This window comes from Theropithecus gelada, chromosome 6 (assembly GCF_003255815.1).
Source record: "Theropithecus gelada isolate Dixy chromosome 6, Tgel_1.0, whole genome shotgun sequence".
NCBI classification, from domain to species: Eukaryota; Metazoa; Chordata; class Mammalia; order Primates; family Cercopithecidae; genus Theropithecus; species Theropithecus gelada.
This window is the reverse complement of record NC_037673.1, coordinates 173,860,229-173,885,285: the sequence shown is the minus strand read 5'-3', so window position 1 is coordinate 173,885,285 and position 25,057 is coordinate 173,860,229. Positions and strand designations below refer to the sequence as shown.

Genomic DNA, 25,057 nt, shown 5'->3' with positions numbered 1-25,057 from the left:
CACGAAGGAGGTAAGTGGGGCACTGAGGCTGCAGGGGACTGCCGCTTCTCCTCGCCACCCGCGGCTCAGGCCTCTCCCACTCTCCTGGAGAGTGGTGGGGGCCCAGGATGCAGAGTGAGGGAGCTGCAGATCTGGAATGCGCCAGGCCCAGCCTGGAGTGCCCAGCATGGCCTTGAAGATGGAGGTGGAGGTGGCGATCAAGGGAAGTAACAGGCTGCAGGGATAGGGATGCACCTAAGCCCAGGTGTCAGCTGATCTCACAAGGCGAAGGGACCTTCGCTTTTCTTCTGCTCATTGCACTCCCCCAGTGCAGGTGGAAAGGAAGGAACTCCATTTTCTGAGGTCTTCCTATGTGACAGGAGAGTGCAGAGCAGGGAGCTTTGATATTACACTCATTCCCAGCAACTCCAAGAGCTGGTGTTACTGCCCGGAGTCCATGTCAGTCCAAGATGAGGCAGCTGGGATTGTCCAGGGAACTGGCACAGTCCCCTCTCCACCACCCTTGCACTGGAGTTGAGGCCCATCTGCCCAACGCAATAGTGGGTATGGTTGAATCAATGGGCAAAGTCAATTTAGGATCACAAAGACCCTGGGCTAAACACCTGAACCTGAAGCTTTACCCCAGCCATCTCTACTTAAATCCCTTGGCTTATACACAGGTCGCACAGTGCACAACCCACACAACTGCACACAGCAGCCCTGATCATCCTCACTGATCATCCTCAGAGGAGAAGTCTTTGAACCAGAGCTGTGGATTCTACCTTCCTGAGCTCTGGGACCACAATCCCTTCCTTCTCCAGGACTCCAGGTGTCCTGGTGTTAAAACAAATCCACATTACTGGGGCCTGATGGTCTCCTCTGCCTTCTGCCTTGCATCTTTGGCAGCTAAATGCCTTGGAGTGGCCTACATGCAGGGTCCTTTGCCTCCCACTCTCATGAGCTCTGGGCTTCCCTCCGAGTGATTCCCCCAAGAGCACTCCCCAGTTCCGTGTCTTCTCACTGCTCCTGGGCATTCGGTGACCACTATAATCTCTGTGCTGAGGGACCACCACAGGGATCCTCCCACTTCTCCCCTTCTCCCTCCTCCTGGCTCAAGCCATGACCCGAGGCATCGGGTGCCCTGCCTACTTCAGTCCAGTCCTGTGGGTGAATCTCCTCAGCTGCTCTCCCTCCTCCGTGTCTCAGGGAGGCCGGAGGAAGCTCACCCAGAGAGAGCCTGAAGGTGGTCAGACTGCTCAGAGGGGCCTCCAGGGGGCTGCCCAGAAGCCTTGGTGGGGTGGAGGTGGTACAGGAATCCTCATGCCTTTGGCTTCTCCTCCCCACTGGACTTGTCATCCCAGCCCCACCCCAATTCCTCACCAGCCTGTAACTCACCCCTCTCCCTGCCCCTCAGCCAAAAGTGACATGTGAGAGAGAGGTCCATGACACATTTTGTCTGGCCTGCCATACTTTTTGAAAGTTTCATTTAGGTGCTATCATTTAAAAACCAGAAGGTTTCACTTAAGAATCCAGCATTCTAGTTTCTTTTGAAAAATCAGAAGATCTGGCAACACTAGGCCCACATTCCAGCACGGCGACCACCAGCTAGACGGTGCTGGCTGTTCCCTCTGTGGGGCTTGTGCTCTGGTTTCCGGAGTTCTAACCCTCCCAGGCCCAGCTGCCACCTACGCCAGCTGCGTGGCCCCTGCGCTGTGTCTTTGCACAAGGCGGCGCAGCAGGAAGGAACAAAATCAGGACTGATGAGAGGTTGTCCTGTTCAGCCCTCCCCACTGCCCACAGGCCTTGGCACGTGAAGGAGGCCAGAGTAGGGTGAGCAGGAAGGCAGCGGGGATCCTGGTCAGGACACACCCCAGCCTCCCTCTGATCACTGTGCACGGCTAGCAGCATCCCAGGCACCCCACGTGTCCTGGCCCAGCTCAAGCCTGCCTTGGCGGCCAGCTGGCTGCAACTGAGGAGCTTGCTGTCTTGGTTGTGGCCACCCCACATCCTGTCGGAGCTGGGCCTGGGACCTGAGGCCTTGTCCTGAGCCTTAGCAACGTGGCCTGCAGGTACAGGCTTCCTCATTGTCCATCCAACTCAGCTGAATGTGCACCAGGGCGTGGCGGTCTTGTCACAGTCCAACATGATGTTGAGGACAGTACAGGGGGCCCCGCCCACGGACAGGGCAGTGCGGGAATCCACATGGTACTTCACAGTGTTCAGGCCTCCCTCCCTGTCCACCTTGAACTGCTCCTGGGAAGGAAGGGAGGAAAGAGCACGGACTCAGGGCTGCACGAGTACCAGCTACCCACCGACCCCACAGCCTCGCCATCAGAGGCCCTGTGGTCCCCACTGGAGGGGAAGAACCCAGAGCTCAAAGCAGTGAAGCCTCTGGCCCAGGGCTGTGCCCCACTAGGAAGCAGGAGAGCCGGGATCTCCTGTTGGATGCATATGCCTCCTAGAGAAGGGGCTGTTTGAGGGCAGGATCCTTGCATCCCAGGTGTGGCTCCCCAACCCCACTCTGCCAGCCTGCATGGACCCTGAGGTCTGGGCTGACCCACAGTGCCCAGGGTGCCCACAGCAGCCACCAGAGCAGGGCACAGTGCCCAAAAAGAATGCCTGTCGACTGACCTGGGCCAAGCAGGGAAGGATGGGGCTGTTTGGGCCAAGGAGAACTTGGTGAAAGCTGGGGCCTGCTGGCTCCCCACATCACCACCTATTCGTCCCCGATGAGGAGCCCTGCCAGCACCTGTTTTTGAGCCGCGATGCGCTTCTGGTCCCTCTTCCGCCAGGCTGGGTCATGCAGGTGGTGAAACGTCTTGTACCCCGTTGTGATTCCCGAGGGGCGGAAAAGCTAGGGAGGTCCAAGGAAGTCAGGGTCAGGCTGCCCTTCCTGGAGCCCCAGCCCTCACCACCAGCTCCTCTGAGGTCCCACAGGCAGGGGCCTGCACTCCCAGCCTGCAGGAGAGGAGACTGGGGCCCACAGGGCAAGGAACTGGCTAGATGACCACGCAGGGCAGGGTTAGGGCAGGGATCAGAACCAGGGCCATCTCGAGACCCCGGGAGCTTCATCTGAGGAAACAGAAGAGAATCTCTGGGCAGCCACCACAGCTGAGGTGGTGGCAGGGCCCCGGGGAACCTCACCTGCAGCCCAGCTCCTTTAATGCGCCGGTAGAACTCATCGTCCTCGCGGCCCCAGCCCCAGAAGCGGTTGGACATCCCGTTGCACTGACACAGAGACAAGCAGCGTCACTCGGCCCGTCCTCCCGGGGGGCCTTTGGTCTCCTACTGCTTGGGAGTGCCCCTCTCCCCGGGCGATTCTGAATAAGCACCAGGTGCTTAGAGGCTTCTCCACCTCTGCAGTGCTGGGGGCGGCAGGAAGCAGTACATCCCAGTCCCTCTCCCGTTCTCATGGGGCCTTGAACCTGTGTGAGATGCTCACCTTCTCAGAAATGTCTGGCTGGCCCGAGGGGATCTCCTTAGGGAACTATCGATGGGCAGAAGCACCAGCTCCTCCTTGATTTCTGCTTCCCCCATTTCCCTTTCCCCTGGTGGCCCTGCCCTCATCTCTTCCTGTGTGTGTGTGAGAGGGGTAGCTGGGTTCCATGACACACACCCATTCTTGTACCTGGCTCAGCGGCTTCATTTACATAAAGCTGGCTCCTGCCATGGCCTGGAGAGGAAGAGACCCAGGCCTGAGCCACCTGGTTCTTCTTGCCTGCCCGTCCACCAGCCAGTGACTGGCTCAGGGGTGGGCTCAGCACTCAAGCTGGCCAATCAAGAGCCAGTGCAGCTCACTGCCGGACTCCTGCCTGAGCTATGAGGGAAGGGCCCCATTTCCCACCAGGCTGGGGCCCAGATGGATACAGACTGCAGTGACAACCACCATCTTGCCAATAAACCCAGTGTAGGGAAGGCAGAGCTGAGAGATGGACAGAGAAATAGGGTCCTGGTGACACTGTCTGAGAGGTGGGCAAGCTGCACCTGAACTGCCCCCTACACTCGTCAATGTTAAGGGCCACTAACTCCCCAGGTTTCTGAAGCCAGCTTGCAAGTGGTTCTGCCGCTGCAGCTGACTGGCTCGCCTGCTCCTCGCACTCTGGCTGCTCGTAGGTTCCCCTGCTAGGCCTGGGCAGGGCTCCATCTGCTGGGCCCCAGAGGCACTATCCCATCCTGCCCACCGCCTGCAGCCCAGCGGGAGCTCCCGACTCTGAGCAGAGCGGGCTGTCGGGGCCTCACCAGCTGGTAGTGCTGCTTGGAGAGCAGCAGGATGCCGCCGACATAAGTCTTGTAGTGGTAGAGAGGGTGGAGCTCCGGGGAGGCCACGTGGAAGGGCCCAGCCTCAGGAAAGCCATAGTCCAGCTCCTCGTTGAGAGGGAGCAGGTCAACGTCATGCATGGCAATGTAGTCCGTGCTGTTGCTGCTCTCCAGGAAGCCCACGTTGATAAGCGCCGCCCGGTTGAACCTGTGCAGGGCGGCCAAGGCTGGGCAAGGGCAGCACACGGGCTCACTGCCTGGGGCTCAGCACCCACCTGGGGGTCCCCGTGGTGCCTATGCTGCCCTCTGGCCCAGCACTGACTTCATTCAGCCTGTGGAGCTGTCCCCTCCACTCATTGCACAAATATTTACTAGGCACCTACTATGTGCCAGAAACCATTCAAAGCACTGGAGGTACAGCAGTGAGAAACCAGGCCCTGCTCTCAAGGAACTGAGATTCCAGTAGAAGGAAACAGAAACAAACAAGCAAACACAAAGCGAGGCTGGGAGTGGTTAGTGCTGGGGGAAAAGCAAAGCAGGCGAGGAGGGTGATCTTGCTGGGGTGGAGGTGGCTCTTGTCCTCGATGGGGCCATCAGGGAGGGCCAGGGGAATTGAGTGACAGAAACCTGAAGGCCTGAAGAGATGACCCACCGGGCAGTGGGTGCCTAGGGCTCTGCACGGGGGAGACAGCACTGCCACAGCAGGAGGCAGGAGCAGACAGCAGGCAGCTGGGCAGGGCGAGGGCGGAGGAGGGGATGTTGGGGATGACACAGTGACTGCACGAGGCCCAAGGGCCACTGAAGGACAGGGCTTTGACTCGGGTGAGATGGGGTGCCATGGGGGCTCTAAGCAGGGGTGGGGCGTGCTGTGACTTATGTCTGGATAGGACCGCCCTAGCTGTTGTGCTGGAAGAGACTGTCGGAGCAGGGGTGAAAGCAGGGAGACCAGCTGGGAGGCTATGGCAATAATTTAGGCGAGACCCCGAAAGATGAAGATGGCCTAGCTCAGGAGGTGGCAGTGGCAACAGTGAGAAGCGGCAGATTCTAGATGGATTTTGCTGACGAATAGGATGTGGTGTACGACAGAGAAGGAGCGGCTAAGGATGACCACAGGGCTTCTGGGCTTGAGCAATGGGAGCAAAGAGCCTCCATGCCCGTGGGGAAGAGGGCAGAGCTACAGGTCTGGGGCAGGCCAGGCCACCAGCAATTCAGCTGTGATCATGAAAGCTTGCAGTAGCTCTGAGGCCACCACGTGGAGGGACTGTGTAGATGGCTGGGCTGGTGAGCCTGGAGTTCAGGAGAGAGGTCTGGGCTGGAAAGAGCCTCAGGATTCATCAGAGTAGAGATGGGGTTTAATGCTGGGAGATGACATGAGATGCCCCAAGGAACACCTGGAGTTAGAAAAGGGGGACTGCTGAAGCACTGAGCCCAGAGAAGCCCCGATGGTGAGAGCTTGGGGAGACAAGCAGAATCCACAGACACAGAGGCCAGCCGGTGCAGAGGGAGGACCAGAGGGTGCTGCCCCAAGCAGGGGCATTTTATGAAAGAAGATGCTGCTGGCAGGTCCACAGGATGAGGGCCCAGCACGGCCTCTGGACCAACAGAGTGGAGATGGCTGGTGACCTCAGTGAGAGCTGCTCTGTGCCATGGTGGGTGCAGGAGTCTGAGCGGAAGGAGTTCAAGAGAGACAAGGAGAAAGAACGGGAAGGAGGTCTGCCAGAAAGCACAGAAGGGTGACAGCCTCGAGGGATGTGGGATCCAGGGAGTCTTTTTCCTTTGAGAGAGGAGCCACTTCAGTGGGTGTGCTCACGTGTACGCTCCAGGAGAGGAACGCTGATCGAGAGGGAGAGGAAGGGGCCAGCTGTGGAGTGGGGGAAACACCGAGGGGTGGGGATGGTGGAGAGTCAGCTCAGACAGAAGCTGGGACAGCCCTGAGTCCCTGTGCACAGAGGCTGGGAGGTGAGCTGTGGAGGGAACTGGGGAAAGTTCTCTTCCATTTCAATCTGTGTGGCCGCCTCATGTGTTGTCTTTTCTCTCCACACCCTCCAGTGCCCAGGCATAGGTGTGGGGCAGACAGCTGGAGTAAGTCAGGCTGGGATTATCCCAGGAGCAACGGGCCAGAGGCTTGAGGGAGTAAGCCAGGCCAGGGAGGATTTTAATGGCAGACCTTGGACTCCAGGTTGGGTAAGGAGGAAGTAAGGACAAGGAGGGTGGCAGGGAAAAGGTGGGGGGATCTGAGGATCCGGATCAAGGGGACTTGAAAAGGTGGAAGATCAGGCTGGTGGGCTAAGAATCCATCTTCCAGTGGGAGTTACCTAGAGAGAAAGGAGGTGGGGGCTGGAGGGTGAGATGCCAAGCTCTGGTCAAGGAAGGGAGCACTTTTTGGTAAGGGCAGGGATTTTAGGATAACGCCAGACTCTGGGCAACTTTAAAGCCGTGGCCTTGACCCTCCCTTTCCCTAATCCCCGGGCCAATCCCCAGGGAGTCCTGTCTGGCCTTCCTCCACAGCACCTCTCTCTACCCACCCCCCACCACGCCATCAAGCCACTGTCACTGCAGACCACAGCAGTGACCACCTAACTGGTCTCCCTGCTTCTCCTCTTGCCCTGGTATAATCCATTCCACATACAGCAGCCACAGTGAGCTTTTCAAAATGGAAATTAGATCAGGGCCCTCTCCAAAGATTCCCGTCACACCCAATGAGAGGGGTCTGCCACCTCCTGCCCTCCCGCCCCTGCCCCAGGTGACCTCTCATGGGCCCTGAGAAGCCTGAGCCTGGGAGGGGGTGTCGAGAGGGGAGAGGGCGGGGGCAGGCGCTACCTGAAGTGGTCCACCTGGTTGAGTACATAGATGTGGTGCTGGATCTTCTTCCTGCTCAGGAAGCGGTGCATGTGGGGCACAAAGACCAGGAGCTCCTCGAAGCGTTCGCGGAAGGGCACCAGCACTGCCAAGCGGTGGGGACCCCAGGATGCATCTTCTTCCCACTGCTCAGGGGGTGGCTCAGGGGGGCAGACCCGAGGAGGGCCCGAGGTCTCCTGCCCTTGTCCCCTGGCTGCCCGGCCCACATCACCAGAGCAGCTGAGCTGCAGCCAGAGCAGGGAGAAGCAGCCCAGTAAGAGACAGGCCGTGAAGAGGTGGAAGACGGAGCATTTCCGAGGGAGGCTGCCGGAGAGCAACCTGGACCTGAGACAAGAGCAGGGACAGGGTGAGAAGGGCAGGGCAGGGCTGGCCCTCTGACAGACCCTTTCTCTGGCCTCCCCACGAGGAGGCTGCACATAACTGGTCTACCCCAAGCACCTGGGAATTAGTACGAAAGCAACTTTAATGTTTTTGCTCATGCCACCACCATGCATCAGAATTCTGCTTACCTCTCTAGATCCAACCCATGCCACCCACTCCTGGGAAGCCCTCTGAACCACTCCCAGGTCCTAGAGCTGCCCCAGCTCCTCCATGCTCTCTTACTTCCTGTGACTAAGTCCTGGTCAGAGCTGCTCAGGACAGGGATGAGGAGGCTCCTGTCACTTGTATGTGCTCCTCCCCACGACAGTGGCTCAACATCCTGAGCCAATGACAGGAGTCCCCACCTTAGAGATGCAACCCACTGCTTTCCAACCCACTCCCCTACAGATCCACCCCAGCAGAAACCGTGGCTCCATCCTGCTTCCCAGAATGACCAAAGGCCACCCAGACACGGGTGTGTGCTGGCATTAGTCCAGGTAAAATGACCGAAGTTTACTCTGGGAAGATCACACCTGCCCCCGAAGCAATGCAAGGCCCAAACTGCCAGTGGCAGTTCACTGAATGAGCCTCAAACCTTTAGTCCAAGAGGCAGCTCATGTAAAAGACGGGAGACAGAGAGGGAAAGAAAGATGAGGGCTGGGTACAGCACAGGCACTGATTTCAGAAACTGGAAAAACAGCAGCTGAACATCATAGACACTGGGGTGATGCCAGGAGACAGTCTTTTGGTTAGCAAATACAAAGAAACAGAATTCACCGGATTCATTTGCCCCTCCTCTGGAAATTCCTGAGTATGCTGAGAGAGGGGCTGAGGAATCCAGGAAGGGGGAAGCTTCCTCGTACTCCCCCTACCTTCTCCCCAAAATAATCTGCAAAGGAATCCACTTCACAGTCTTAATTTAAGAGTCAGCGATTAACTATCAGGTCTTATAAATTCTATCTCAAGGCCGGGCGCAGTGGCTTATGCCTGTAATCCCAGCACTTTGGGAGCTCAAGACCAGCCTGGCAAATATGGTAACACCCTGTCTCTACTAAAAATACAAAAATTAGCTGGGTCTGGTGGTGTGCACCTGTAGTCCTAGTTACTTGGGAGGCTGAGGCAGAAGAATCGCTTGAACCCGGGAGGTGGAGGTTGCAGTGAGCTGAGATCACACCACTGCATTCCAGCCTGGACAACAGAGTGAGACTCCGTCTCATAAATAAATAAACAAATATATAAACAAATTCTATCTCCTAAGTCCCCCTCCGATCCTTCCTCACTCATCTGTTCCTTGCCCTGCTCAGACCCCTCCAATCTTCTGAATGACCCTCCTCTGTTTGCCAAAGGCCAAGCCCTTTGGCCCAACAGTCAAAGCCCTCCGTGACCTGGCCCCAACTCCAGGAGCTCCCAAGCCTTCGTCCCATGTTCTCATGCTAGGCGCCTCGGAGCTTCTCCACTTGCTATTTTCCTTCCTGCTCCAGCCCTCACACAGCCCGCAAATGTCCTTTATCTGCCTGAGGCCCCCTGTTGATCCTTCAGAGCCAAACTCCAATGTCATGGCCAGCACTGCCCCCTGGCCCCATAACACTCCCCCTTTTGTATTCCCACGGCATCTTACTTCCTACTTTTTTGTAACGCCTTGTGTCCTTGCTTCTCAGGCCATGTCAGATTCATATCTGTGGCACAGCAAGCACAGGCCAGACAGCAGAGAGCTTGCCAAGTGAGTTACAGAAAGGGTTAAAGCAGTCAGGGCATGCCTTAAGTCACACGCTAAAGCCAGACTAACTCCTCCCTTTTTCTAGAGAAACAACTGCCAACCTGGAAGCCAGTAGCCTTGAAGCCAGGCCCAGGTTCTACATGCAGCTAAGAGGTGGCCTGGTAGGATACCCCCCAGGGCTTCTGACTTACCCCCCATTATCCTGTGGTGGTGGATTCAGCCGGGGAGGCGCATAGCCCAGTCCTGAGAGTGGCCTGGGAAGGCTGGAACCTCTACAGATTCTCCCTTGCCCTCTGGGCTTTTTCTGGGGGCAGGGTAGATTCTGGAGAGATGGACATGGGGTGATATCCCTTCAGGAAAAGAAGCAGTGACTATTATCCAGGCGAACGGCGTGGACTGGGCACTCCAAGCACTTTCACACACTATTCCCTTGGCCCTGCTCCCCTCTCCTATGAGGAGTACATCCCCACAGGCATTATCCTGTGCTCTAAGGGCACAAACCGCTGAGCAACTGAATTGAACCCAGAGTCCCAATTCCTCAGGACAGTGGACACTGAGAACAGTTGCTTCTGGTGCCCCCAGGTGGCAAACTCCAGATTTGCAGTCCCAGCGGTTCCCAGGCCCAGGCCACCCTGACTCTGAGGGGCAGTTCAGAAGAGGCTTTGTCTCCCTCATCAATCACTGCCCAAGGCTAGTAAGAGGTGGATTCAAACCCAGGCAGGCTGGCTCCAGAACCTACACTCCATAGCTACACTAGCCTGCATCAGTTCCGTGGATCTTTGCACCACCCCTGTGTCAAAAGCACAGAACTGACTATCAGTAAATTTCTCTGGGAATAGTTACGGAAAGGGATCAGGAAATAGAAATGCTCCTCTATTACCTTTCCTTTCTTGTCTCATACAAACCTTCGTACTACAAGGTCTGAATCCTCAGCTGCTCTGGTTACAGTACCTCAAAACTGCAAACGTAACTGGAAGACAACTGGCACCTCCTCTTGTGCCAGGCAGTGCCATGGTCTTTACATGGATGCTCTCCTTTAATCCTCACACAGCCCTGCAGAGTCAATATTGTGACAACTGTCTCAGCAATGGAAAGGCTGCGGTCAGAAAGATGCAGGGGTCTCTGCTCACATAATTAACGAGGACTCCTGCCCAGGTCAAACTCTAATCCATGCTTTCTATTATATTCCTGTCTTCTCCTTTCAACACCAAGTCTGAAAAATCCCCAGAAGTAAAAGTTGTGCCCACTAAATTCCAGAATCTTTTTTTTTTTTTTTTTGAGACGGAGTCTTGCTCTGTCGCCTAGGCTGGAGTGCAGTGGCGCGATCTCGGCTCACTGCAAGCTCCGCCTCCCAGGTTCACGCCATTCTCCTGCCTCAGCCTCCCGAGTAGCTGGGACTATAGGCGCCGCCACCATGCCTGGCTAATTTTTTTCTATATTTAGTAGAGACGGGGTTTCACGGTGTTAGCCAGGATGGTCTGGATCTCCTGACCTCGTGATCCGCCCGCTTCGGCCTCCCAAAGTGCTGGGATTACAGGCGTGAGCCACCGCGCCCAGCCAAATTTCAGAATCTTATGGCACCTGACAAACTTAAGAAACATGAAGGAAATGAGGTGTCATTCACTGGGAGGAGATCCTGTCATGTGTTAGGTGAGAAGACTTGCAGGGACACATCTCAAGCGCCCCCCAAATGGAGGCAGTCAAATCGCTTTCCTCATTCTGCTTTAGTGAGAAACATCATTAGCTAAGGTGTGGGCCAAGCTCCCATCTTTCACGTAGGGCCAATACAGCTGCACAGGAAACGGACTAACGGGTGTATGAGGAGTGTCTAGTACGTGCCAGGCAGTGACCAGCCAGGCAGAGCACGGAGCTTCTCTGGTGGGTTCTGCTGGCGGCCTGCGAAGGATGGGGGGGGAGCGTTAAGGAGGGAGGGTAGGGTCTGAGGCTATATGGATGTGATGAAGGAGGCAGAGACCCGAAAAACGGAATAAATGCCCTCAGGGATCAGAGACAGACTGAGAAACACAAATCCATGGTGAGAGGTCAGCGGAGTCAGAGACCCGCATGCAGACAGAGGGAGGCTGGTGGAGACACAGACACAACGAAACACATAATGAGAGAGACCAGCAAAGAGGGGATCAGAAACTCACAAAGGGAAGTCAATGGAGACACACAGACCCACGGGCGCGGGGGAAGGTGCTGGAGGAAGAACCAGTGCAGCGGAGAGGCAGAGAGGGGGCGGGGAGTGGCGGAAGGCGGGAGAGGCAAAGACCCACACCGACAGACAGAAACCGGAACAGGGCGCCAGGGACCCACACGCCCTCACAGAGACCCGCAGACGTGGAGACGTGACGGCCTCGGGCTCCCAGATTCCGCGGGCGGCCGAGAAAGGAGCGGCGCCCGGGAGGACACGGCCCGGGCCGGCCGCCGCCGCTCACCTGCCGTCCTCCCAGGGCAGCTGCGCCGCTTTCCTCCGCGAGGGGAACATCGTGCGGGGAGGCGGCGGCGCATGGGGCAGGGGCTCGCAGCCCGGCCGGCCCGGCCTCCCGGGCCTACGCGGCGCCTCCGCCTCCCGCTCCGCCCAGACCCGTCCGCCCCGCCCCCCGGTCCGCCGGGTCCGCTGCTCCGGCCGCGCCGCCCGCTCCCGGAGCCGCCGCCTCCAAGGTTCTGCTTGCGAGCAGCGCGGGCGGGCCTCCCTCGCCAGGCGGCTCCTTCCTAGCAGCCCCGAGACCCGCCTGACAGCCCGAGAAACTGACGCCCAGACGCCTAGGGCCTCCCAAGTCAATGGGCTGGGACTGGACCTAAAAGTCTAGACTTCCAAACCAGCGCTCGGGGAGAATCTGCATCTCCGTCCTCTTCCCGAGGGGAGGCGGGAGCGTCCCAGGGTCCCCGTCTCGGCCCAGGCGGCGCGTTCTCCTCCGCACAAGCTTGGAGGGGCAAAGCCAAGCTCATGCCTCGGCGCTGAGTTCAGCTGACAGCCCGAGCAGACGTTAGGAGACGAGTTCTGAAGGCAAGTTGACTGAATTTGAAACTCGACTCTGCCAATTCAGCTGTGTTTTGAGCAAGCCACATCTCTGCATCTGTTTCCTCACCTGGGTATATCCATGGCTCCTATCCCATATGGTAGCTGTGGGGATTCAAGGGGAAAGTGCAAACACTTGTACAGCGCTAGGCACACAGTTCAACGCCATATAAATGACAGCTGTCATTCAGGAAAAGGGTACTTTGGTGGAGCTGAGAACTGAAGAAGGAAATAGGAGACTGAGTTCCCATATCTGCCCCGTCACCGTGGGAATTTAACCATCCCCCTCATCCCAAACCCCTCCCCACCCCTCCTGCTAGCCTCCTACCTTGGAGAAAGAAAGCGGCAGTTGTTAGGCTTGACCTTCTCTGCTCTTCGAGGCAAACTTTAAGTTTCCTAGTAGATAGCAAACATCTGTTAAGTTCTTACTATGTGCCAGTCCTTGTTAATAGTTCTTACTGCATGAAGGTTATCTCAGGTAGTCCTTATCGGTAGGTGCTTATCCCCAAGTTAAAGTTGAAGGAACTGAGCCACAGAGAAGCAAATCAGGTAATTTGGTTGCACAATCTATATGGGTTTTGGGTTTTTATTTTGTTTTTTTCTCCCCACAATCTATGAGCTTAATCACTCTGCTTCAGAGAGAACGTCACTCTGGATGGGAAATGTATCATTCCCAGTAACCCCTTTACCCCTTAAACCTGGACGTATATAATCTACCCATTCCCCTTCCTGTTGACTCCCCCAGGGCACTGCAGACCCTACACCAGAACCTTGACCAATCCACAGCCCATCTAAGGGGACCACTCCATCCGGTTAAATGTTACTACATCAGGATGAAGTCCTACTTCAGATTGTCAGATTCACTATCTCAAGAAATCAGATCTCACATAAAACCCAAATTATCTATTTTTTTTTCTTTTTTTTGAGACAAAGTATCACACTGTCGCCCGGGCTGGTGTGCAGTGGGGCGATCTCGGCTTGCTGCAGCCTCCAGCTTCTGGGTTCAAGAGATTCTTCTGCTTCAGCCTACCGAGTGGCTGGGAATACAGGCGCACGCCACCATGCCCGGCTGATTTGTGTATTTTTAGTAGAGATGGGGTTTCACTATGTTGGCCAGGCTGGTCTCGAACTCCTGACCTCGTGATCTGCCCACCTCAGCCTCCCAAAGTGCTGAGATTACAGGCGTGAGCCATCGCACCCAGCCCCAAATTATCTAATTTTTAAATGTGATATCCAGCTATAAACCATGTTGATAATGACACTTCAACTCTGGTGTCTTTTGCTTTTGTTTTTTGTCTTTGTTTTGAGACAGAGTCTCACTCTGTCGCTCAGGCTGGAGTGCAGTGGCATGATCTCAGCTCACAGCAACCTCTGCCTCCCGGGGTCAAGCAATTATCCGGCCTCTGCCTCCCTAGTAGCTGGGACTACAGGTGCCTGCCACCATGCACGACTAACTTTTGTATTTGTTAGTAGAGATGGGGTTTCACCATGTTGGCCAGGCTGGTCTTGAACTCCTGACCTCAGGTGATCTGCCTGCCTCTGCCTCCCAAAGTGCTGGGATTACAGGCATGAGCCACCGCACCTGGCCTGTGGTCTCTTTTCAGAAAACCACAACCCTAGTCTAATCATGAGAAAAACATCAGACAAACTGTAGCTGAGAAATTGTACAAAATACCTGACCTGTACTCCTCAAAACAGTCAAGGAATCATCAAAAACAAGGAAGGTCTAAGAAACTGTCACAGCCAAAAGGAGCCTAAGGAGACACAGTGACTAAATGTGATGTGGAACACAGTGACTAAATGTGATGTGGAATCCTGGAACAGAAAAAGGACAGTAGGTAAAAGCTAAGGAAGTCTGGATAAAGTAATGCATGATGTTAATAATAGGGAAAATGTCTTCACAATTTTTCTGCAATTTTAAAGCTGTTCTTTAAAAATACTTTTTTTTCTTGACACAGAGCCTCGCTCTGTTGCCCAGGCTGGAGTGCAGTGGCACCATCTTGGCTCACTGCAAGCTCCGCCTCCCGGGTTCAAGCCATTTTCCTGCCTCAGTCTCCCGAGTCCCTGGGACTACAGGCGCCCACCACCATGCCCAGCTAATTTTTCATATTATTTTTAGTAAAGACAGGGTTTCACCATGTTAGCCAGGTTGGTCTCAATCTTCTGACCTCGTGATCCGCCTGCTCAGCCTCCCAAAGTGCTGGGATTACAGGCGTGAGCAACCGCCCCCGGCCTTTTTTTTTTTTTTTTTTTTTTGAGACAGAGTCCCACTGTAGCCCAGATTGGAGTGCAGTGGTACAATCTTGGCTCACTGCGACCTCTGTCTCCTGGGTTCAAGCGATTCTCCTGCCTCAGCCTCCCGAGTAGCTGGGATTACAGGCACATGCCACCACACCTAATTTTTTTTATTTTTAGTAGAGATGAGGTTTCACCATGTTGGCCAGGCTGGTCTCATGGTCTCAAGCCATCCACCTACCTCAGCCTCCCAAAATGCTGGGATTACAGGTGTGAACCACTGTGCCCGGCCAAAAACCTTTTTTTTCATGTGAAAGAAGAATTAGTTGGCAGCATGAGCCCAGATTGCATCCTCCCAGCAGGGGAAGCAGCCCCCAGACTTGTCTCCTTCTTCCCAGTCTTTCTCACACACTGCTGTAACCTTCCTCACATTTCTTGTCAGAAGGTTCTTCTCAAAACTGCCTGCCCATTTGCCTCCCCCAACCCCCAACAGCAACCTCACATCCCTGATCAGAAACACTGTGATTCGGAGGTGCCAGTAGGGCTCTCAGTGGCTTTACCAGCCCCTGGGTGATTACTGCAAAGGGCCCAGAGGCCAGAGGGAGGGGGCAGGCATTTACCCACCACCTGCTCAGTATTAGCCAGCCAAGCTGCTGCCTTCAGCTTGTGCCTGTGGGTGCCTGCAGCCCCTCTTGAAAGGTGGGCATATCCGGCCGGGCGCGGTGGCTCAAGCCTGTAATCCCAGCACTTTGGGAGGCCGAGACGGGCGGATCACGAGGTCAGGAGATCGAGACCATCCTGGCTAACACGGCGAAACCCCGTCTCTACTAAAAACACAAAAAATTAGCCGGGCGAGGTGGCGGCGCCTGTGGTCCCAGCTACTCGGGAGGCTGAGGCAGGAGAATAGCGGGAACCCGGGAGGCGGAGCTTGCAGTGAGCTGAGATCTGGCCACTGCACTCCAGCCTGGGCGACAGAGCGAGACTCCGTCTCAAAAAAAAAAAAAAAAGAAAGAAAGGTGGGCATATCCAAATCGCTTCCCTGGGGCTCAAGGCTTCTCTAACTCTAATCCAACCTTCCTTTCCAGCTTCCTCACAACACCCTCTGCAGCCGAAACAAAACACCCATCCACCTCCATTCCAGCTGTTTACCTCCACTTCTCCAGTCACCTCTGTCCTGCCATCTCTTTCCAGCAGAATCCTTCCTCTCCTTCGTGGTCCTGGTTGAAATCACTTGCTGTTGGTTTAGCCCATCAGCATCCTTGTGCCTGCCAGCCCAGGGTGGCTGTCCTGTAGCACTCCCTGCTCAATGAACCTCCTTACCAGGCACTTCCTGGCAGCACCCGTGACAATGCTGCTCACTGACTCCAGAAACAGAGGGGACTTCACCAGGGAGCTGGCACGGGGGAAAGGGTGTAGATTTGAGCACCAGCCCAATTTACTTGTTGTATAATCTTGGACAAACCTACTATTCCCTGCCACAGGAAGGCCTGGAGAAGAAGGAAAGAATGAAGCCGACTGGCGGGAATTCACTTTGGAATGTGAAGTGCTTTGCTCTTTGGAAGAACTGACATTCTCTGAAGCTTCTTGCAGTTATGCCCACTGATGGTTGAGTAACTTGCACTGGACAAGTTTTTTTTTTTTTTTTTTTTTTTATTGGGAAACTCATGTAACAAACCTAAATTTATTGAAAATGAAATCAGTAAGACTCTGCAGGCTCCACCTCAACCAGCACCAAGGCCTCTACTTGGTCTGGTCCCAGTTCTTTAAGCCCCAGAATGGACAACCATGTGAAGAAGCTGAGGTCAAATGCAGGGCCACATGCCCACACTGCAAACCCCTCCACCCACCCTCAACTCACACACACACTGGGATCAGCAGGTCTAGGCTGAAATAGAGAACAGTGAGGTTTCCAGGGTGGCAGGTAGGTATGACAGGCACCATACCCCAACCCGCTCAAACCCTAAGTTAGCAAAGGAAGACAGAAGACTGGCTTGCCTGCCCATCCCCCTCCCCCCACCCCCGACAGCAGCCTCACATCCCTGATCAGTAACACTGTGATTCGGAGGTGCCAAGAGGAGGGACATTACCAGCCCCTGGGTGATTACTGCAAAGGGCTCAGAGGCCAGAGAGAGAGGGCAGGCATTTGCCTCACCACCTGCTCAGGATTAGCCAGCCAAGCTGCTGCCTTCAGCTTGTGCCTGTGGGTGCCTGCAGCCCCTCTCCCTTCCAGAACAGGTATGGCTGGAAACCAGTCCTCCTGCCAAAAGTCAGTTCCAGGAGGTCCTTTCTCCCCCAGCCTGGGAGGATGGGTTGTGACACCTGGGAGAGCTACACAAGCTTCTTGGCTTCAAAGAAGCTCTTGAGGTGCCGCATCTGCCAGACACCGATGGCCACGAGGATGAGGGTCTGCAGAATGGACCACCACAGCACCCGCTGGTTGGTGCTCTCACTGGTCTGCCGGAAGCGCTCCTCTCGCCACTGTAGGGGAATATAAGGTGAGCCTGAGTTGGCTGGGGCTGCTAGAACTGCTGCATTCCCAGCCCAAGAGGATGCCCAACGTCAGCCAGCTTTTCCCAGGTTCCAACCAAGTGCCTGCAAAGTGTCACTCTACCTGGGGACTATCTTTACCCTCAGGCAACCTACTCATTCTCCCAAGTCTGTTTCTTCATCTGTCAGGCATAGTCCTCACCTAGTCCTGCCCTGGTGCCTGGGAGAGAGATAAGGTAGTTGTGGTATCACCCCACGAGGCAGAGCTGTCCTGGAGCATGCAGGAGTGGACGTGCTCTATGCCCTCTGCCTAGGTCTCCAGGCTGCTCCTTGAAGATGTTGGGCACAGGCTGTAAACTGGCAGGCTGGGGGCTGGATCTGGCCTTTATGTATGTTTTGTTGGGCTCACACAGTGCACAGTCTTTTGTCAACATTTAAAACCCAGACAATTTGTGCAGCAGCAATAGAAAAAAATAAAAAATAAATTAAAATGTTCACATAAAAATCTTGGCTATTTCCTCTTGAAAAAAATGGGACATCTGCAAACTCAAGGCTGGTATTTCTGCAAGAAGGCCCCCAGGTGACACTGAATAGTGGCTGTGCTTGTTTAGATGGGTCACTGCCCTGCTAGTCCTTCAAGTCACAGATTCATTCATGGTACTCTCTGGTTCCTGGTCACCGGTAAGTTTGAGACCCTGGTCCTGGGAGCATGTGGACCCACTGAAACAGCACCCAAGGTGTTGGTATCAAATCCTACTGTGCCATTCTGTAACTGTGATTTAGGGAAACGACAGCTTCTTATGAGTCTGTATCCCCAATTACAAGGTGGAGTTAGTAATACCCACCCCACAGCCTACAATGCAGTTCAGGTCAGTCCCTTGGGGGTCTCAGAATGAATCTGATGTGAAATTCCTGACTGAGCCAGTGGGCAGCTTCTAGGGAGAAGCCCACTGCTCCTGGCCCAGTCACTCACCCGCTGGTAGTTCTGCTCTTTCTGGATCTGCTCTACTTGTTCCACCAGCTGTCGCACTCGTAGCTGCAACTCACTCAACTTGTCTTTAGCGGCAATTTCTGCATAGTCGTTGGCATGTTCACCTACCTGGATGTCCAGGTGAACTCTCTGAGGACAGACAAAGGAGATAAGGGAAATCTGGCAGCCCTGCTCCATCTTCCTGCCAGAAACTGACAGCTCATCCCCGACTTTCCTTCATCTGTTCGTTTAGCCAACAGACTGGGCCCTCTTCAGTGTCTTAGCCCCATGGGGCTCTGGGCACACAAGCATGTATTAAGCTTGGGCTGGTGCTCTGAATGAGGCATATACAAAGAGCTCAGTCATTGTGTCCTGAATACCCACTAGAAACCCAGCGTTCTTAGGAGACACAAAATCTGACACGATCCTCTCACACCCACAGCACCACCAGTCCCCCAGTCCTCACCAAGGGATGAAGGCTGAAAGCTGCAAGTCTCATATAGGCCCACTTATCAGCATGCCTCCAACAGAGGGAGAACTTGGGGAACTGGAGTGAAGACAGACCTGGTGCTCTCCAGGGGTATGTGAGGTGAAACTGAATCTGCCCTTGGAGGCATACAAAGGATGAAGGCTGAAAGCTGCAACTCCCATGTGGGCCCACTTACCAGCATGCCTCCAGCAAAGAGGGAGAACTTGGTGGAATTGGAGTGAAGACAGATCTGGTGCTCACCAGGGGTATGGGAGGTGAAAGTGAACCTGCCCTCGGAGCCATACTGCCGGGCCAGGATGACCTGGAGGAAGGGAACAAGCTTCAGTCAGTGTTATGGTAGGGATGGGAATGGAGGAAAACAGTGCTTAACACTCTAAGTACCGCAAAAGTTGACAAGCACAGCCTCTGGCACCTCACAACACTAAAAGATCCAAAGCTGCTCAGCAGCTCTTGCCATATACTTGTCTGAGAACTCTCTGGGGCAGGTGTTTAGAGTCTGAGAGACTGACATCAGGGTGGCAAGTAACTGACTGCTCTTGGGAAAGGCTTTCCTTTATAGTTCATGCCCTTTCAACTCTTCTGGTGTGAGCTGTTTTTTGGGTTTTTGTTTTTGAGACAGTCTCACTCTGTCATCCCAGCTGGACTGCCATGGTGCTATCTCAGTTCACTGCAGCCTCAGCCTCCCAGGTTCAAGCGATTATAATGCCTCAGCCTCCCAAGTATCTGGGATTACAGGTGTGTGCCACCACACCTGGCTTTTTTTTTTTTTTTTTTTTTTTTTGTATTTTTACCAGATACGGGATTTGCCAGACGGGGGTTGCCCAGGCTGGTCTTGAACTCCTAGCCTCAAGTGATCCACCCGCCTCAGCATCCCAAAGTGCTGGGATTACAGGCATGAGCCACCACACCCCCCGTGAGTTTGTTTTCTAATGAAAGTTGACAGAAGGTGACAGCTGAAGGATTTTGCCGTTCGTTTTCATATCCCCTTATTTGTGAAGATTAAAAGCAGCTCATTTTGTGGGGAAAGTATCATGTTCTGTGAAATCTTAAAGTCTAGATGGCTTTAAGAGTTGACAAAACTCTTTGATTTTTATCACCACAATTAATCCGCCCATTTCACAGACCGGGAAAATGGTTCCGGGAAGGTAAGTAACTTGGCAGGGTCATGCAACAGTCAGGATATTCCCACAACATCAACTGTCTCTCCCACTGTAGCAGATGCAGGAACTAGAAGAGGAAGTGCCAGAGCCTGCCTGGCTGAAAGCTTGATGGAAAGGAACGGGGGGGATTGGCTCACCTTGTCCTCTGGGTCCTTCACCTCCACAAACATGCCAAGCCCCGGGGTGGCCGGCTGGTACTCCTCCCGCTGCTTGTCATACAGCTGCGTCCGGTAGTTTCCTGGAGGGAAGCAGGGCGAGCCCAGGTCAGAGGAGCACGAGGTGGCATGGGCTCCCCGACCGCCTGGGCACAGCGAGGCCGTCTCCTCTCGGCTCTAGAGAGCTGACTGTCGCGCATCCCCTGCCCCAAGACCACGGTCACGTCCCAAACTCGCCCCTTCCTCCCCGCCCCCGCACCTATGACCATGGTCTCGTCCGGGATCTCCTCAATAAAGCACTTCTTCTCCGTCTCTCCGATGTGAAAGTAGAGCGCGCTTCCGCGCGTCGCCAACCACAGTAGCAGCAGAAGGGTCCGCATCACTCTGCCCAGCCCGGTTCCGGGCCAGGGCCGGACAACCAGCACGCCCAGCTCCACAGCCATCTTGCTCCACCAGCCTGCGCAGCCGCAACCGGCCGCGCCACGTCGCCCTGCCGCCGCCGCGGTGCCTGCCGGGACCGCGAGTTCCGCCGGTGGACCACAAATCCCGAGATGTCCCGCGACCCTGGCGCGGCAGTACCTGATTGGGGCGCGGCTCTTACCTGAGAGAGAGCAGATGCCCTAGAATAAAAACTTATTTCAGTTGACTCTCTTCACGGCCTGGCAACTGACGATGGTTACCAGCTTTTTATAGATGAAACTGAGGTCGTTTGTTTGAGGTCGCGGAGCGAATTGCGAACGGGGACAGGATTCGAACCTAGGATCCCTGACTTTCCTTGGCACAGCATTTACCACTCTTGATTTGCTTCTACCTTTAAAAAATGAATTTAAAGAGAACGACGAAATAATGCACAAATGTATTATCAAACGAGATTAAAAGAAAAAAAAAAGGTCTCCCATTACCACTTATTTGTCCTCATACCCTCTCAAGCATTTCTCCGACCACCAACACACACACACACACACACACACACACACACACACACACACACACAGAGCCTCTGCTGCCGGATCCCGACTGCAATAACTCGTTACTATCAATTCTACAGAAATAGGATCATAAGAGAGTACTATGAGCAAATATAAGCCAACAAACTGGATAAAGTAGATGAAATAGACAAATTTATAGAAATGCAAAACTGACTCAGAGTAGATAACAGAATCCGAATAAACCTATAACTAGTGAGGAGATTGAATCAGTAATAAAAATCATTCTTACTTAATATAGTTAAGATATCAATACTACCCAAAGCAATCTACAGATTTAATGCAATCCCTATCAAAATCCCAATGACATTTTTGTAGAAACAGAGAAACTCATTCTCCAATTCATATACTCTCAAGGGATCTTGATTAGCCAAAACAATCCTAAAAAAGAAGAATAAAGCTGAAGAACTCACATTTCCTCGTTTCTAAACTTACTTCCAAGCTTCAGTCATCAAGACAGTGTAGTACTGGCGTATAGACAGACACATAGACCAATGGAATACAATAGAGAGCCCCAGGATATGCCCTCCCATATATGGTCAAATAATTGTTAACAAGGAGGCCAAGCCCATTCAATGCAGGGAGGAGGGACAGTCTTTCCAACAAATGGTGCTGGGAAAACTGGGTATTCACATGCAAAAAAGTGAAGGTGGATCCTTGTCTAACGCCATATATAAAAATTCTCTCAAAAAGACCCAGAACTTTAAAAATCCCAAAGCATAAAACTCATAGAAAATATATAGCAAAGGCTTTACCACATCGGATTTGGTAACAGACTTCCTGGATATGACACTAAAGGCACAGGCCACAAAAGAAAAAATAGACAAACTGGACTTTGTGAAAACTAAAACATTTTGTGCATCAAAAGACACTGTAGCAGAGTAAAGAGGCAACCCACAGAATGGGAGAAAATATTTGCAAATCATATATCTGACGAAGGATTAATATCTGGAATATGCAGAGACTTCTAAAACTAGTAACAAAAAAAAGAACTATCTGATTCAAAAATCACAACAAAGGACTTGAATAGACATTTCTCCAATGATCAACAAGTGGCGAGTGAGCACACAAAAAGATGCTCAACATCACTAATCATTAGGGAACCACAAATCACAATGAGATAAAAAACAATGAGATACTACGTCATATACCCATTAAGATGACAACTAGAAAAAAAAAAGGAAAAGAAAGAAAGTACAAACATTGACAAGGATGTGGGGAAATTGAACCCTTGTGCACTGTTGGTGGGAATGTAAAATGGTACAGACACTGTGGAAAACAGTATAATGATTCCTCAAAAAAGTAAAAATAGGCTGGGTGTGGTGGTTTATGCTTTTTTTCTCTCTCTTTTTGAGACGGAGTCTCGCTCTGTCACCCAGGCTGGAGTGCAGTGGTGCGATCTCGCTCACTGCAAGCTCCACCTCCCGGGTTCACCCCATTCTCCTGCCTCAGCCTCCCAAGTAGTTGGGACTACAGGTAGCCACCATGCCCAGCTAATTTTTTTGTGTGTGTTTTTAGTAGAGACGGGGTTTTACCGTGTTAGCCAGGATGGTCTCGATCTCCTGACCTCGTGATCTGCCCGCCTCGGCCTCCCAAAGTCTTGGGATTACAGGCGTGAGCCACCGCACCCGGCCAGCTTAGGTTTATAATTCCAGTGCTTTGGGAGGCAGAAGCAGGAGCATTGCTTGAGTCCAGGAGTTCGAGACCAGTCAGGGCAACATGACAAAACCCCATTTCTACAAATAATACAAAAATTATCTGTATCTGGTGGCATGTGCCTGTAGTCCCAGCTACTCAGGAGGCTGAGGTGAGAGGATTGCTTGAGCCTGGGAGGTCAAGGCTGCAGTGAGCTGTGATCATGCCACTGCACTCCAGCCTGGGTGACAGAGCAAGACGCTGTCTCAAAATAAATAAATAAAAATAGAATTACCATATGATCCAGCAATTCCATATCTAGATATGTGTTCAAAATAATTAAAAGTAGGGTCTCAAAAAGATATCTGTACACATATGTTCACAGCAGCATTCTTCACAAGCAAAAAAACAAAATGGAAGTGACCCAGTTGTTCATCAGTAGATGAATGATGGATAAGCGAAACATGGTATATCCACACAATGGAAAATCCTTTCAGCCTTAGAAAGGATGGGAATTCTGACACATGCTGCAACATAGATGAACCTTGAAAACATTACGCTAAGTGGAATAAGCCAGATATAAAATGATAAATACTGGGTAATTCTATGTATATGAGGTACTAGATACATCAAAATCACAGAGACAGAAAGCAGAATGGTGGTTGCCAGTGACTGGAGGACAGGGAGAGTAGGAAGTTATTGTTTAATAGGTATAGAGTTTCAGTTTTCCAAGATAAAAAGAGTTCTGTAGACGGATGGTGGTGAGAGTTGTATGGCAACATAATGTACTTAATCCCACTGAACTGTACACTTAAAAACAGTCAACTTTATGTTATGTTTATTTTACCACAATAAAAACAATTGGAAAAAATCCACTAAGTAATAACCATTGTATGATGTGCCACAGTTTGTTTAATCATTAATCATTGAAGGACATCTGAGCTGTTTCCAGTTTGGCACTGTTATAAATAAAAATGCACAGTGGTGGCCGGACTCGGTGGCTCATGCTGTAATCCCAGCACTTTGGGAGGCTGAGGTGGGTGGATCACCTGATGTCAGGAGTTTGAGACCAGTCTGGCCAACATGGTGAAACCCCATCTCTACTAAAAATACAAAAAGTAGCAAGGCGTGCCAGGCCTATAATCCCAGCTAGTCAGGAGGTGGAGGCAGGAGAATTGCTTGAACTGGGGAGTTTGAGGCCACAGTGAGCCATGATGGCACCAGTACTCTCTAGCCTGGGAGAAAGACCCTGCCTCTAAAAAATAAGTAAATAATAACAATGACAAATAAGCCTATGAAAATATGTTCATCATTATATGTCATTAGAGAATTGTAAATTAAAGCAAAATGACATAAATACTAGTATGCTCCAATTACAATGGCCAAAATCCAGAACACTGACAACACCAGATACTGGCAAGGATGTGGAGCAACAGGAACTCTCATTCATTGCTGGCGGGAATACGAAGTAGTATGGCCACTTTGGAAGAGTTTGGCAATTTCTTACAAAGCTAAACACACTCTATGTTTTTTTATTTTTTTGGTTTTTTTTTTTTAATGGAGACAGAGTCTCGCTCTGTCGCCCAGGCTGGACGCTCACTGCAAGCTCTGCCTCCCGGGTTCACGCCATTCTCCTGCCTCAGGCTCCCAGGTAGCTGGGACTACAGGCGCCCACCACCACGCCTGGCTAATGTTTTGTGTTTTTAGTAGAGACAGAGTTTCACTGCATTAGCCAGCATGTTCTTGATCTCCTGACCTCGTGATCCGCCCACCTGGGCCTCCCAAAGTGCTGGGATTACAGGCGTGAGCCACCGCGCCCGGCCGGGAAAGAAAGTTCATGAGGGATTTAATAATAGAGGGAAGTAGAGATGGTGGCAGTAGGAGAATATGAATGTGTGTGTGTGTGTGTGTAATTTGGAACATAAGTATATAAGTTGTTCCAGAAATGTGTTCAAGGAAACAGGGAATTAGAAACTAAGGGCAGGGCACGGTGGCTCACACCTATAATCCCAGCACTTTGGGAGGCTAAGGTGGGCGGATCACGAGGTCAGGAGATTGAGACCATCCTGGCTAACATGGTGAAACCCTGCCTCTACTAAAAAAGGTACAAAAAATTAGCCGGGCATGGTGGCAGGCACCTGTAGTCCCCGCTACTTGAGAGGCTGAGGCAGGAAAATGGCGTGAACCCGGCAGGTAGAGCTTGCAGTGAGCCGAGATTGTGCCACTGCCCTCCAGTTAGGGCGACAGAGCAAAACTCCATCTCAAAAAAAAATAAAAAAGAAACTAAGTAAGTCAGTGTTGATGGTAAATGGAGATCTTAATGCAAAGTACCTGAGTGTATTCAAATTCTGCAGACATGTGACAGGACAGCCTATAATAGTGAACACTGTGCCAGGAAGTTATTTTAAGTTACGTCTAGCTAGACAGTAATTCAATGGCTGACAAGACCTACTGTAAGGTTTTTTAGTGAATTATAAGATAACTTTAATGACAGCACGGTGGCTCACATCTGTAATCCCAACACTTTGGGAGGCCAAGGCGGGAGGATTGCTTGAACCCAGGAGTTCAAGACCAGCCTGAGCAACACAGTGAGACCCTGTCTCTACGATAAATAAATAAAACTTTAATAGATTATTGACTCACATAGACAAAATCTTTGCACGATTGTTCAAGTTGGTTTGGCATGTTATTAAAAGAGTTGACTCCAAATACTCCAGTATTTTGAAACTTATACTTGAACAAGTA

At 52.5% G+C, this 25,057-nt stretch overlaps 2 protein-coding genes across 6 annotated transcripts; both read right to left on the bottom strand.

Moving 5' to 3' along the window:
• Positions 1-1,429: 1,429 nt before the first annotated feature.
• B4GALT7 (beta-1,4-galactosyltransferase 7) lies at positions 1,430-11,747 on the bottom strand. The gene is made up of 6 exons (XM_025386980.1): positions 11,611-11,747; positions 7,057-7,419; positions 4,219-4,444; positions 3,124-3,207; positions 2,729-2,833; positions 1,430-2,232 (listed from the first exon to the last, which is right to left on the bottom strand). Exons 1-6 carry the CDS (start codon positions 11,658-11,660, stop codon positions 2,077-2,079), a joined length of 984 nt encoding a protein of 327 aa, XP_025242765.1. The 5' UTR covers positions 11,661-11,747; the 3' UTR covers positions 1,430-2,076.
• Positions 8,144-20,193, bottom strand: TMED9 (transmembrane p24 trafficking protein 9). Of its 5 annotated transcripts, XR_003119765.1 has the most exons (7): positions 19,951-20,193; positions 19,674-19,774; positions 18,552-18,677; positions 17,890-18,036; positions 16,465-16,907; positions 13,455-13,463; positions 8,144-8,158 (listed from the first exon to the last, which is right to left on the bottom strand). XR_003119765.1 is itself a non-coding variant. In XM_025386981.1 (5 exons), exons 1-5 carry the CDS (start codon positions 20,132-20,134, stop codon positions 16,758-16,760), a joined length of 708 nt encoding a protein of 235 aa, XP_025242766.1. In that variant the 5' UTR covers positions 20,135-20,193; the 3' UTR covers positions 16,045-16,757. The 5 variants fall into 5 exon arrangements, 3 of the variants coding, with proteins under 3 accessions (XP_025242766.1, XP_025242767.1, XP_025242768.1); XR_003119766.1 differs by lacking the exons at positions 8,144-8,158; positions 13,455-13,463 and adding an exon at positions 14,446-15,118 and having other exon boundaries at positions 16,645-16,907; XM_025386981.1 differs by lacking the exons at positions 8,144-8,158; positions 13,455-13,463 and having other exon boundaries at positions 16,045-16,907.
• Positions 20,194-25,057: the final 4,864 nt, after the last annotated feature.